This window comes from Octodon degus, unplaced genomic scaffold, assembly GCF_000260255.1.
Source record: "Octodon degus isolate 3935 unplaced genomic scaffold, OctDeg1.0 scaffold00113, whole genome shotgun sequence".
NCBI classification, from domain to species: domain Eukaryota; kingdom Metazoa; phylum Chordata; class Mammalia; order Rodentia; family Octodontidae; genus Octodon; species Octodon degus.
This window is the reverse complement of record NW_004524689.1, coordinates 3,968,755-3,980,795: the sequence shown is the minus strand read 5'-3', so window position 1 is coordinate 3,980,795 and position 12,041 is coordinate 3,968,755. Positions and strand designations below refer to the sequence as shown.

Sequence of the window (12,041 nt, the reverse complement as noted above, 5' to 3'; positions counted from 1 at the left end):
CCGAGCGATCCCGGGGGCTGCGGCGCTCTTCCTGCGAACGTCCCACTTCCGGGCGTAGGGACCGCGTCGCGCAGCGCTGCGCGATCGCCATTGGCCGGGCAGCCGGGCAGGAATGCGGTACCAACAGCATCCGTGAGCGAGCCTTCTATGGGCAACAGGCCGCACCGGCGTACCTGCGCGGGCTCCCGGTTAGGCCCCGCTAACCGAGCTGCCCCTGAAATGGGGACCAGATGCATAAAGGACCACGGGTGGGGTGGGGAGGCGCTGCCGACGAGCAAGAACGAGAGAACCGAGAGACCTGGGGGTGAATCCGGGGCCTCCCTGAAGCTGAGCGAAGACCCTCCCTAAACAGACACTTGGGTTTCCAAGAAGGGGGCCTATATTTTTCTCTCCCTGCGGCTAGGTTGAGAGGGGCACTGAACCTATAAGAACTCAAGAAGCAGGGGCGCTTCCCTCTCCACCATCCCCCACCAGGCTTCCAGGACTGTGACTTTGTCTCCCGCTTGTTCCGACCTTGAGCCGCCCTTGCACCACCTGGGCCGCCCTCCCGAATGCCCCGCCGCCGGCTCGGCCCGGGCAGGGAGGCCCTGGACGTGGAAGGGGACTGGCTCGGGGCGGAGCGGCCTAGAGTTCACTTCTGTGTTGCCGAGTTGCAAACTCAGGCAGACGCGGGGGAGCGCATTCCTGGCCCCGCGTCGCGTCGCGTCGCGGCGCTTACAGGGGCGCCATGAGAAAAACGTCGAGTGCAGCTTCGGTCCAGAACCGTACAAACCCTATTTTTTGCAATCTGTGCCTCTAGGGGTTAACTTGAAACCCGAGGAACTCCAATAGAGAGAAAACAGCGTCCGCGAAGCCCAGCGGCTGCGGGGCACCGGGGAGGCAGTGGCCTCCGAGTCGCGCGCCCCGGCGGGTCGTGGGTAGTCTCCAGGCCCGATCCCGGAGCCCGCACTTGTCACCCGCCATCCCGTTCAGCATCGGCGGCAGGGGGCCGAAGCCCCGAGAGGGCGGAGACGGAGCTGGCACCGGCGCTGCTCCGGCAGCTGCGCGGACGCGCGCGCGCGGGCGGGTGGCCGGAGGGGGCGCGGGCGCCTAGGGGCGTGTCTGGAAACGCCCGCCTCCGCAGGCCGCCGCGCCCGGCGCTACTTAAGGCGGCGGAGCCCGCGCGCCGCGTCTCTCCGCAGGCCCCGGCCGCGGCGTCTTCTGTAGACTTGTACGCGGAAGGCGCGATGGAGCGGCCGGCCCCCCTGGCGGTGCTGCCCTTCTCGGACCCGGCGCACGCCCTGAGCCTGCTGCGCGGCCTGAGTCAGCTCCGCGCCGAGCGCAAGTTCCTGGACGTGACGCTGGAGGCGGCGGGCGGGCGCGACTTCCCTGCGCACCGCGCCGTGCTGGCCGCCGCCAGCCCCTACTTCCGCGCCATGTTCGCCGGGCAGCTGCGCGAGAGCCGCGCCGAGCGGGTGCGCCTACACGGGGTGCCGCCCGACATGCTGCAGCTGCTGCTGGACTTCAGCTACACGGGCCGCGTGGCCGTGAGCGGCGACAACGCCGAGCCCCTGCTGCGCGCCGCCGACCTGCTGCAGTTCCCCGCCGTGAAGGAGGCGTGCGGCGCTTTCCTGCAGCAGCAGCTCGACCTGGCCAACTGCCTGGATATGCAGGACTTCGCCGAGGCCTTCAGCTGCGCGGGGCTGGCGAGCGCGGCGCAGCGCTTCATCCTGCGCCACGTGGGCGAGCTGGGCGCCGAACAGCTGGAGCGCCTGCCGCTCGGCCGGCTGCTGCGCTACCTGCGCGACGACGGGCTGTGCGTGCCCAAGGAGGAGGCCGCCTACCAGCTGGCGCTGCGCTGGGTGCGAGCCGACCCGCCGCGCCGCGCCGCGCACTGGCCACAGCTGCTGGAGGCCGTGCGCCTGCCCTTCGTGCGCCGCTTCTACCTGCTGGCGCACGTCGAGGCCGAACCGCTGGTGGCCCGCTGTCCGCCTTGCCTGCGGCTGCTGCGCGAGGCGCGCGACTTCCAGGCTGCACGCTACGACCGTCACGACCGCGGGCCGTGCCCCCGCATGCGCCCGCGCCCCTCCACCGGCCTCGCTGAGATCCTCGTACTGGTGGGCGGCTGCGACCAGGACTGCGACGAGCTGGTCACCGTCGACTGCTACAACCCTCAGACAGGCCAGTGGCGCTACCTGGCTGAGTTCCCTGATCACCTGGGCGGGGGTTATAGCATCGTGGCGCTGGGCAACGACATCTATGTGACAGGTGAGTGCGTCGAGCTGGGGATCTCCCAGGGAGCCATTCGCCTTCCCAGGACAGGAAACCCGCAGAACTGGAATCAGGGCTGACCCGAATATGGGCCAGGGTTCTCGGGGACCTCTAGCCTGGAAGAAGGGGCCCCTTGTGTGAAAAGACAAGTGGCTGCTTGTGGCTTCTCGTGCCCTGGCTGGGCCAGCTCCCTGCCAGGGAAGTGCCTTTCCCTGTTCGCCTGGACATTCACCCGCACAATGAGCGCTTTCTCTCCCTGTGGAATGCGGGGCCAGGCCTGAGGCTCATGCCTGGTGAGGCAGCCAGCCATCGGTTCCTCCCAGGCCTGAGTGTTTCCCCTACCCTGCTGAGCCACCAGGACCTCCTGACTCAGGATGGCTTTGTCACACACCACAAGGTTCTTTGGGGCTTGCACCTAACTTGTCTGCGCCTTGTCACATGGTGTTTAGGCTGAGCTTGCCCGCGACTGTAAACATGGTCACGTGTTCAGAGGTTTTCTTCCAGTTGCCTGGCTCAAGCCCCAAAACCCTGCCTAGTCATGGTGGGCGGTTCCCAGACTGGCTGGGTCCTGGGCTTCTCCCACATTTTTTACTGAGAATGAATCCTGTCCAGACAGGAGGGAGGCCACCTCCTGTGGGGCGAGCAGGGGCGGTCTCTGGACTGCTATATAAGGCAAGAACAGCCGACGAGAGAGCACAGGCAGTTATCAGCAGGTCAGGCTCGGCAGGGTTATCGGGCAATGACTGTGCCCGGCCTGGGACATTCAGGAGATTTAGGACAGCCTCTGGGTGCTGCTCTGGAGCTGATGAGAGGGACGCATGGCAGAGACATCCTGGGCCCACAGGCTGCTGCTTCCTTGGCCAGCAGCCCAGTGTCAAGCCCTCTGCTGGAATCTGTCCGTCTGTTCCTCGTGACAGACTGAGGTTGGGCCTGTGTTTGAAGAACGTGTCCTCCTCCCCCGCCATCCCACCACACCCATGCCCTCCTAGTCTCAGTCGCAGAGCTGGCCGGACCTGCCTGGCTTCACCCTTCCGCAAATGTCACAGCTGCACAGCTAATCCTTTGGGTTTAGGCAGGTGGCTGGTACATTCCACGAAACTGCTGGTGGGGAATTTCCTGGGGCCCAGAAGCAGGCTTCAGCTGCCTTTGCAGCTCCACGGGGAAGGAAAGAGGCCCAGAGTTATGGGTGTTGTGGGACCTTTGTCTCCTGCTTCCAGAAGCTCAGGGCTGTGAGGCCCACAGAATGTGTGCTGTGCCTTGCGGCGCCAGCTCTGGAGGCCCAGGGATGCAGCCCCTGGGATTCCTGGAGCTTTGTCTTGCTGTGGTGGGTCTTTAATAGACTGGTTTAATTTAAGATGACAGCTGGGCATAGTGGTGCATACCTATAGTCCCAGTACTCTGTGGGAGACTGAGACAGGAGGGTAGAAAATTAGAATCTAGTGTGGGCAATTTGGTGATTTAATTTAGCAAAACCCTATTTTAGGCTCTAATCCCAGGCCATCTTGAGCTACACAGCAAAACCTTTTTTTTTTTTTTTTTTCGAAACCGTGAATTGAACTGAGGCCCTTGCGCTTGCCAGGGAAGCGCTTATTCCACTGAGCCATCTCCCCAGCACCCCCCCCCCTTTAAGATTTACTTATTTGGTACAGGGTCTTGCTCTTTGTAGCTCGGACACATAGCGATCCTCCTGTCTCAGCCTCCCCAGTGCTGAAATTACAGGCATATGCCACCACGCCTGGTTGGGGTGGCCAGGTCAGCACAGGACTGGCATGGCATGTGATACCAAGGATCGAACCTGGGTCCTTGCACTTGCCAGATAGGCACTTAGACCATGGAGCTGTCTCCCTGGCCCAACAAGGCTCTATCTCGGGCTGGGGAGATGGCTCAGTGGTCTAAAGCACCTACTTAGAACAAGCTTAGCAAAGCACAGGGACCGCGGTTCAATCCCCCAGCACCACATGCCAGCCAGCCCCGCCCCCTGGTGGGCTGAGCTAGCCACACACACACACACACACACAAGTAAATAAATAAATAAATAAAATTTTAAAAAAAAGTCTTAAGATAGTGTTGGGGCAGGGGAGATGGCTCAGTAGCATAAATGCCCGCCTGGCAAGCAAAGGTCCCAAATTCAATCCCAGCTATTACAAACAGAAAATTTTTTAAAAAGACAAGCGCAAGGTCCCAAGTTTATTCCATACCAAAATAAATAAGACAGCGTCCAGCGTGTGCACATGCTGTCACAGGACTTCTGCTGGGCTTTGGGTGGGGTGGTTTCGGGTGAACCCCAGGGAGGTCCCTTCCTCCAGGGGGAGCGTCCCTCACCCCTGCCCATTGCTGTCCCGGCAGGTGGATCTGACGGCTCCCGGCTCTACGACTGCGTGTGGAGGTACAACTCGAGCGTGAACGAGTGGACAGAGGTGGCACCCATGCTGAAGGCCCGCGAGTACCACAGCTCCTCCGTGTTGGACGGGCTTCTCTACGTGGTGGCCGCAGACAGCACGGAGCGCTACGACCACAAGGCCGACTCCTGGGAGGCGCTGCGCCCCATGACCTACCCCACGGACAACTGTTCCACCACCGCATGCCGCGGGCGCCTCTACGCCATCGGGTCCCTGCCTGGCAAAGAGACCATGGTGATGCAGTGCTACGAGCCGGACACCAACTTGTGGTCGCTGGTGGACTGTGGCCAGCTCCCGCCCTGGTCCTTTGCACCCAAGACAGTGACGCTAAATGGACTCATGTACTTTGTCAGGTGAGTCTTTATTTGGTATTTGGGTTTTTGGGATTTTTTTTGGCGGAACCAGAGATTGAACTCAGGCCCTTGCGCTTGCCAGGGAAGCGCTTATTCCACTGAGCCATCTCCCTGGCCCCTGTTTTTTTGTTTTGAGGTGAGGTTTAGGCTTCTACTCCTGGCGTGACCTTGTTGTTCTCCCCATTTTACAGATGAAGAAACTGAAGTCAAGCTAGGCTCAGAGGTTGGGGCCCTCAGGTTTCAGGGCACCTCTTTATCCTTTAGACCAGTTTTTGTGGACTTGAAGTCCCAGACTTTCTAGTCAAGGGATCCCAAGGGTGATGAGCGAGGGCCCAGTACCCCAGGGGACACATGCCTTACCTCTGAGCTTCCAGGCCTGGCCCAACTGTGGATCTGGGTGCCCCTGCTGATTGGTTAGAGGGCCTCTGAGGCTGGTGGGTACCTCCTGGGTGTACGCACTCCAGCACCCTGCCTAGAGCCAGTGGAGCAGCAGGGGAGGCGGGGTGTGATGACAGTCCCTTCTGTCTCCTTAGGGCCTAGAACTTGGAGTAGGGAGTCCCAAGTCTGTGTGTCCTCTGCTCCAGGGCCTATGTCCTTTCACCCCAGAGCCACTGTGGCCCTGGTCTACCTCACCCCAGAACTCTGAACTCATGGGGCAGGGCAAGTTGCTGGCGAGGCAAACCAGCTAAAGGCCTGGTGAGTTGCTGGCGAGGCAAACCAGCTAAAGGCCTGACATGCCTTGTGCCAGGAGCCCAAGGTCTGCTCTGAGGAAGCCTGGAGCCCAGGACAGCCCTGCCCTGTTATGAAACTGCCTGGCCCCAGCCCTGCTCCCTCCCCCACCTCTGAAGGTATCTTGGAGGGGCGGGGGAGGGGTGGCGACAACTATAAATACAACTTCTCAGCTGCTGGAGCCTTCCAGCCCTGAGGGCCTCCCTGAGACTGCCCCCATCCCTTCCCACCCTGGAGGAAGCAGGGTGCTGGCCCTGGAAGTAGTGCAGCTGGCTGCGGGGTGGTCCCACTGCTAATTCTGCTGGCCTCCCCTGTTCCTGAGCTGTGGCCAGGGGCCCAGCTGGGCCCTGGGGCTGCTGTGCTGGGTTCCTCCCCTGGCTGGGATCTTGAAGAGGGCCTGGGGTCACCCTGGCTGCCCTGCAGGCCCTTCCCAAGTGCACCTGGTACTCTGCCAGGAGGAGGGAGGTGGAGATAGAAACGACCTGTCATCAGAGGCGCTGTAAGCTGGTGGTTTTCTGTTTTACAGTGTGGGAGGTGAGGAGAGATTCAAGATGAATAATACTGTGTAACTAACTTAAGAGCAGAGCTATAAACCGAGGGAGGTGGCACACACCTGTAACCCCAGCACTGAGGAGGCTGAGGCAGGAAGAACACAAGTTCAGAGCCACCTGGGCTGCATGGCCAAACTTTGTCTCCAAAAACCAAAACAAGTTTTTTGTTTGTTTGTTTTGTTTTTTGGTGGAACTGGGGTTTTGAACTCAGGCCCTTGTGCTTGCCAGGGAAGCGCTTGTTCCACTGAGCCATCTCCCTGGCCCCTCATTTTTTGTTTTTTGAGGCACAGTCTCACCATGTAGTTCAGGCTGAGGACGCTCACCGTGAGCTCACCGTGTAACCCAGGATGACCTCAGATTCACAGTAGCCGCGTGCCTCAGCCTCCCAAGTGTTGCGGTTACTGGCCTGTGCCACGCACTCAGCCCTATTTCTTGTTCTGTCTCAGGTGTGTGCCATCGCACCCAGCAACTACCTTGGGGAGCACTAACTGTGCTGCAGTGACCTGGACCGTGTTGGGGGCTCACAGTGACACCGAAGGCAAAGGGTGGCCCAGGGCCTGGGGAAGGGGCAGGAAGAAGCCTGGCCTGGCATGCCACAAAGGCTTTCCAGCAGTGGTAGCTCAGATTGCTGTGGGGAGGACGGGAAGGGTGCGAAAGGTTTGGGGAGCCCGCCGTGGGATCAAACATGACTCCCTCAGGAGCTGAAGGAAGCAGCAAGGTGGGACCAAGCCTGGCATGGTGATGCGCATCTGCAGTCCCTGCCCTTGGGAGGCCGAGGCAGGGGGTTCGCTGAGAGTGGGAGGCAGCTTCATTGTGCGGGAAGGGGTGTGCACTGGTGGGGTTTAGGCACTGGAGGTGGAGGTTGTGATCTTTGGGCGTGGGGCAAGGCTGTGTTGAGGACGCAGCTCCCACCTAGCAAGGGAGCAGCCACTTGGTACCAGAAAACTCCGGTCACTGAGCTGCTCCTCGAGCCCTTCACCCCCAGGGCTTCCCCCAGGCCTGACGGCACGCTCCTCCCCTGTACAGGGATGATTCTGCGGAGGTGGATGTGTACAACCCCACGAAGAACGAATGGGACAAGATCCCATCTATGAATCAGGTAAGCTTGTGGGCTGCACCACTGGGCGGTGTTGGGAGGCCCATGTCGCATCTTCTCCAGATGCTGCACACGCAAGGCGGACCCAGGGATGGAACTCAGGCCCTTGCGCTTGCCAGGGAAGCGCTTATTCTACTGAGCCATCTCCCCGGCCCCAAGGCCCAGGTTTGGAGGCAGGGTCTCACATCTACTTCAGGCTGGTTTTGGAACTTGTGGTGATTCTCGTCTCATCCTTCCAAGTACTGGGACTACAGATGTGCGCCACCACGCCCAGCGTATATACGTGCTCTTGTAAGGGCCACAGCGGCTGCCTCTGAGCCCCAGAACACAGGCCTCTGTGTGTGTGTGTGTGTGTGTGTGTGTGTGTGTGTGTGTGTGTGTGTCCTCCCCAGCAGTGTAGTGTCTCTGGGAAGCCTATCAGGCTGGAAAGCCCAGATGGGTTCCTACTTGACCCAGGGAGCCCATGGGGTGCCTGCCAGGAGCTCAGAACAGGACTTGTAAGCTGCTGCTGAAGCTGGCCAAGGAGGGAGGCATGGTGCCACCTACCTCCAGGCTCTGCGTTGAACCTCAGCTCTGCTTCCCGCAGCCCTGTGAGCCTTACAGAGCTTGTTTGTGCCCACCCTGGCGGCCATGTAGGGATTCTGATTGACAGCATGGGCCAGGCCCACCCAGCAGACCCATAGCTTGTGTGCGGCCCCTCGGAGCCCTGGGAAGGCAGCAGCCTGACCCAGCCACAGGGCTCTGCCCGATGTCAGCTGAGGTTGGCACCTGGCGCTGTGTTGAGGATGGTGTGTTCCTCACTTTCCTGGGTCCCTGGCACAGGTGCGAGTGGGGCAGTGTCTGCCACCGCCACGCTAACCCGACCCCAACCCTCCTGCAGGTGCACGTGGGTGGCAGCCTGGCTGTACTAGGTGGGAAGCTGTATGTGTCCGGTGGCTATGACAACACCTTTGAGCTCTCGGATGTGGTGGAGGCCTATGACCCGGAGGCACGGGCGTGGAGCGTGGTGGGACGGCTCCCAGAGCCCACCTTCTGGCACAGTAGTGTCAGCATCTTCCGCCAGTTCATGCCGCAGACTCCTCTGGGTGGCCGTGGCTTTGAGCTGGACAGTCGGGGCACTGAGGAGGACGCAGGTCATCGCCAGCCAGCACGGAACCCCGAGGCGCTGCACTAGCCCAGGCCTTGCCCGGGGAGGGCCTCCGGGAAGTGTGCTCTGTGGGGGTGGAGACCCCCTCCTGTGTACAGGCGGAGCCTGAGCCTGGGATCCATTCCTGCCTTTTTGTGCACTTCGGGCCAGGGCCCCAGCTTCTGGGGCCGGGCTCACTGTGAATGCTGCGCTGGTCCTGGTGTCTGGCTCTCGGAGGTCTTATAGCTCACTCAGACAGCATACACTCCGCCTGCTGCCACTTCCCACAGCTCCTTACCCCCCACCTTGGGGGCAGCAGGCACAAGGTCCCTTTCAGGGTCAGAAGCGGCCTGGGCACTGGCCGAGCAGACTGTGGGTGCGGTAGGGCCCCAGACTGTAGTGTCCCAGGTGTCCCTAGCACAGGGCTTCCTCCAGGCTAGCTCAGCCACTTCCCCTGTGGAAACGGGACATGAGCCTGCATGGGCCCTGAGTGCCTTGTGGTTGATGCTGGGTCTCTCTGCGCCTGCCAGGGAGACCTCCTTGGGCAAGGAGACTCCCCTGGGACCCTGCCCAGGCCATGGGAGGGGAGCCCAAGGAGAGGGCGGCCAGCCAGTGCGAGGTCACAGCTGCTCCCTGTCGTCCACAGCTGGCCAGGCCACTGTGCCCAGCCCTCCTCCCCAAGCTGGCTGAGGAATCCTCCTTAGACAGGAAGCCTGAACAGCAGGGGGGTGGGGAGAAGGGAGCCAGAGCCTAGCTTGCCTTGTTTTAATTTTCAGTCCCATAAAGTGCCATTGCCAGTGCTGTCTGCCAGAGCAGGTGACAGCAGGTATGCCCAGGGAGGCAACTTGGGGACCCCTAGTGACCTCTTGGGAGGGAGACATTTCTGTGGGTTGTTGAGTTTGATCCCTTCTCGGTGCCTAAAGTGGCCTCCACTTGGATCTGGCCCCATCTTCTCCAGGGCCGGGCATTAGGACTGTGTCAGGTGACAGAAAGGCCTTTTCCCACTGACCTGACTCCTGCAGTGAGTTCTCACATGGACGCTGTCACTCATGAGCAGTACTGAACCCCGAAGTGGCCAGATCGCAGGGGCTGTTGCCTTAATTTCTTCCAAGTCGCCAGACAGGCCCTTCCAAGTCCGCCTTCTCCGTTTGGTGCCATGTGCTGTGTGTGTCACTGCATTGTGCTAGAAAGTGCCCCGTCCAGTCTGCCTGTCACTGCTGTCCAGGGCGGGCTCCTGATCCCTGAGCCTGGCAGCCTTCTTGCTCTATTGTGGTGGCCACACAGATGGGCACTGGGTTGTGTCCCTCTGTGCCCCAGAGCTGCCCAGGTCACCATTGTCAGGACCAGGCCTTGGTATTAAAAGAGCAGGCACTGCCAGCCTCCGCTATAGGTTCCACAGCCTGCAGGCCCACCTGGGGGTTCCCATCTGACGCCACAGGCGCTTCGGGTTGGGTCCCCACTGTCATAGGCATCTCCACCCAGGATGGGATTTTCCCTACACAGTTACATGCATGGGACTTGTCTGCAAAACATTAAGTTATGGAAGCTCAGTGACTGATATTTAATGCTGATGTATAATGTATTCTATATTTATATGAGCAGAGTCTCTTAAGGACACACCCTGCAGTGTCCCAAGTCCAATCACACCCCAGAGGTGGACACATACGTGTATTTATTTTCGTCTGTTCTACAGGCCGAAGTCTCTAGAATGTTGCCTCCAGGTTTTAGGATGCCTTCAGTACTTTTTGAAATAAAGATATTTCCTATATGTTTCATGTCTTTGCCTTTATCTTTGCTCAGGGGTGAAGGGGTGGGGACCGCATCCATCACTGAAGATGAAATAGAGCAGTGAGACAGCACTGGAGGTAACGTCACCTTACGCTGAGGGGGGAGCCACCACCTCCGGCTGTGTCTCAGCTGTTTTGGGCTTGGGGTACAGTGCAGTTGGGGTGGGGTCCCCAGCCACAGGGGGATGGAGATGCAGCCTTAACAGGGAAGGAAGCCAGGTGAGGCACATACTGTGATCCCTCCAGTGCTCTGGGAAGCTGAGGTCGAGGGATCACAAGTGCAAGTCCAACTTGAGAATCTTATGAAGACCCAAGCGGGCTGGGGAAGCCCCGAGTTTGAATCCTGCTGAGCCGCCACCCATCCATAGAGCTGTGAGTCGGAAAAGAGGCTGGTGACCTGTCTGGGCTGCCAAAAAAACAGGCAGGGGGGGCCTCAAGGCACCACCCAGGTTGCTCCCGAACCCTGCCCATTCCCGGGGCTGGGGCGCGGCAGTGCTGGGAGTCAAGTCCAGTGACCCAGCGCCTCCTGGTTGGGTAAATGCTGTCAAGAGCAGAAGGGCCGGGGGGCCGGGGAGATAGCTCAGTTGCAAGCATGAGGACCTGAGTCTGATCCCTGGCTCCAGGCTTAAAAAAAAAGGGCCTGGAAACGTAGACAGGAGGGCAGGCTGATCCCGGTGTGCCAATTTGTGCGTTGGTTCAGGAGGGGCCCAGGGCTCCCGCTGTTCACCGTGCCTGGCAGCCTTCTTGCTCTACTGTGGTGGCCACACAGATGGGGCCTGGGTTGTGTTCCTCCGTGCCCCAGAGCTGCCCAGGTCACCATTGTCAGGACCAGGCTTTGGGATTGAAAGAGCACCCAATAGTCAAGGTATGCAAGGAGGCTGGGGCAGACGGCCAGTTGGCGCCCAGCCTTCAGTGTCACGACACTTTGGCAACACACATGGGTTGGAGCTCAGTACATCCACCCTCGGTTCAAGACCTAGTACTGCTTAGAGAACAAAGGGATGGACAGGATGAGTCGAAGACCAGCATGCTTGTAGCTTCGATGTCCAGGGACATCAGCGTGGGGGTGCGGGCTCTGGTGACGGACCCAGGTGCCTGGCTGTGGCCACAGGGCATAGGACCTTCCTCATCACTGCTGCAGTCCGCAGTCCGGGGGGGTGGGGGCAGTTTTTAAAGGTGTCCACAGATTCTTGGACACTTATCCCAAGGAGTTGGGGTTCTGTGTCCCCTCTTTAAGCTGTGGAGTGACCAGTGACTGCTCCCAAGATGTGGCTGAGGTGATGCCATGTGACCTGAGGTACTTGGTCCAGAAGTGGCCGTGCAGTTTGGCCTTTGGGTATTTGCTCCTGCAGCCCCGCCCACCACAAGGGGCCACCCTCTGGGGACTATTTTTTTTGCAGGACTAGGAGCTGTCACACTGAGCTAGATGTGCAACCCTTTTTCCCCCTTTATTTTTTCCGCACACCTTGCAGCATGGTTCCTCCCCTGTGCAGTGACATTCACTTAATCCTGCCTGTGAAGCACAGTACTAATTCCCCTTAGAAGAGCTGGAGCCAAGGGCCAGCGAGATAGCTCAGTGCACTAAGTGCCCGCTTAGGCAGCACAGGGACCCAGGTTCAATGCAGGTTGATCCCTGGCAATGGAGGCTGCACCAGCTCCTGCCTTGGGGCAGGCTGAGCCTCTGACCGAGACCGGTGTGGTGGTGCACACCTGTAATCCCAGTGCTGGGGAGGCTGAAAACAGGAGGATC

The 12,041-nt window shown here is 60.0% G+C and overlaps 1 protein-coding gene across 1 annotated transcript; it reads left to right on the top strand.

The window, feature by feature from the left end:
- Positions 1-244: 244 nt before the first annotated feature.
- On the top strand, positions 245-10,265 carry Klhl21 (kelch like family member 21). The gene is made up of 4 exons (XM_004639629.3): positions 245-2,247; positions 4,597-5,002; positions 7,309-7,381; positions 8,259-10,265. Exons 1-4 carry the CDS (start codon positions 1,227-1,229, stop codon positions 8,550-8,552), a joined length of 1,794 nt encoding a protein of 597 aa, XP_004639686.1. The 5' UTR covers positions 245-1,226; the 3' UTR covers positions 8,553-10,265.
- Positions 10,266-12,041: the final 1,776 nt, after the last annotated feature.

Excerpts from the sequence above, each read along its gene's own strand:
- Klhl21 (XM_004639629.3), top strand. The coding sequence starts at position 1,227 with ATGGAGCGGCCGGCCCCCCTGGCGGTGCTGCCCTTCTCGGACCCGGCG. Across the intron at positions 2,248-4,596 it reads CAACGACATCTATGTGACAG|GTGGATCTGACGGCTCCCGG; the intron begins GTGAGTGCGTCG and ends CTGTCCCGGCAG. Across the intron at positions 7,382-8,258 it reads AGATCCCATCTATGAATCAG|GTGCACGTGGGTGGCAGCCT; the intron begins GTAAGCTTGTGG and ends ACCCTCCTGCAG.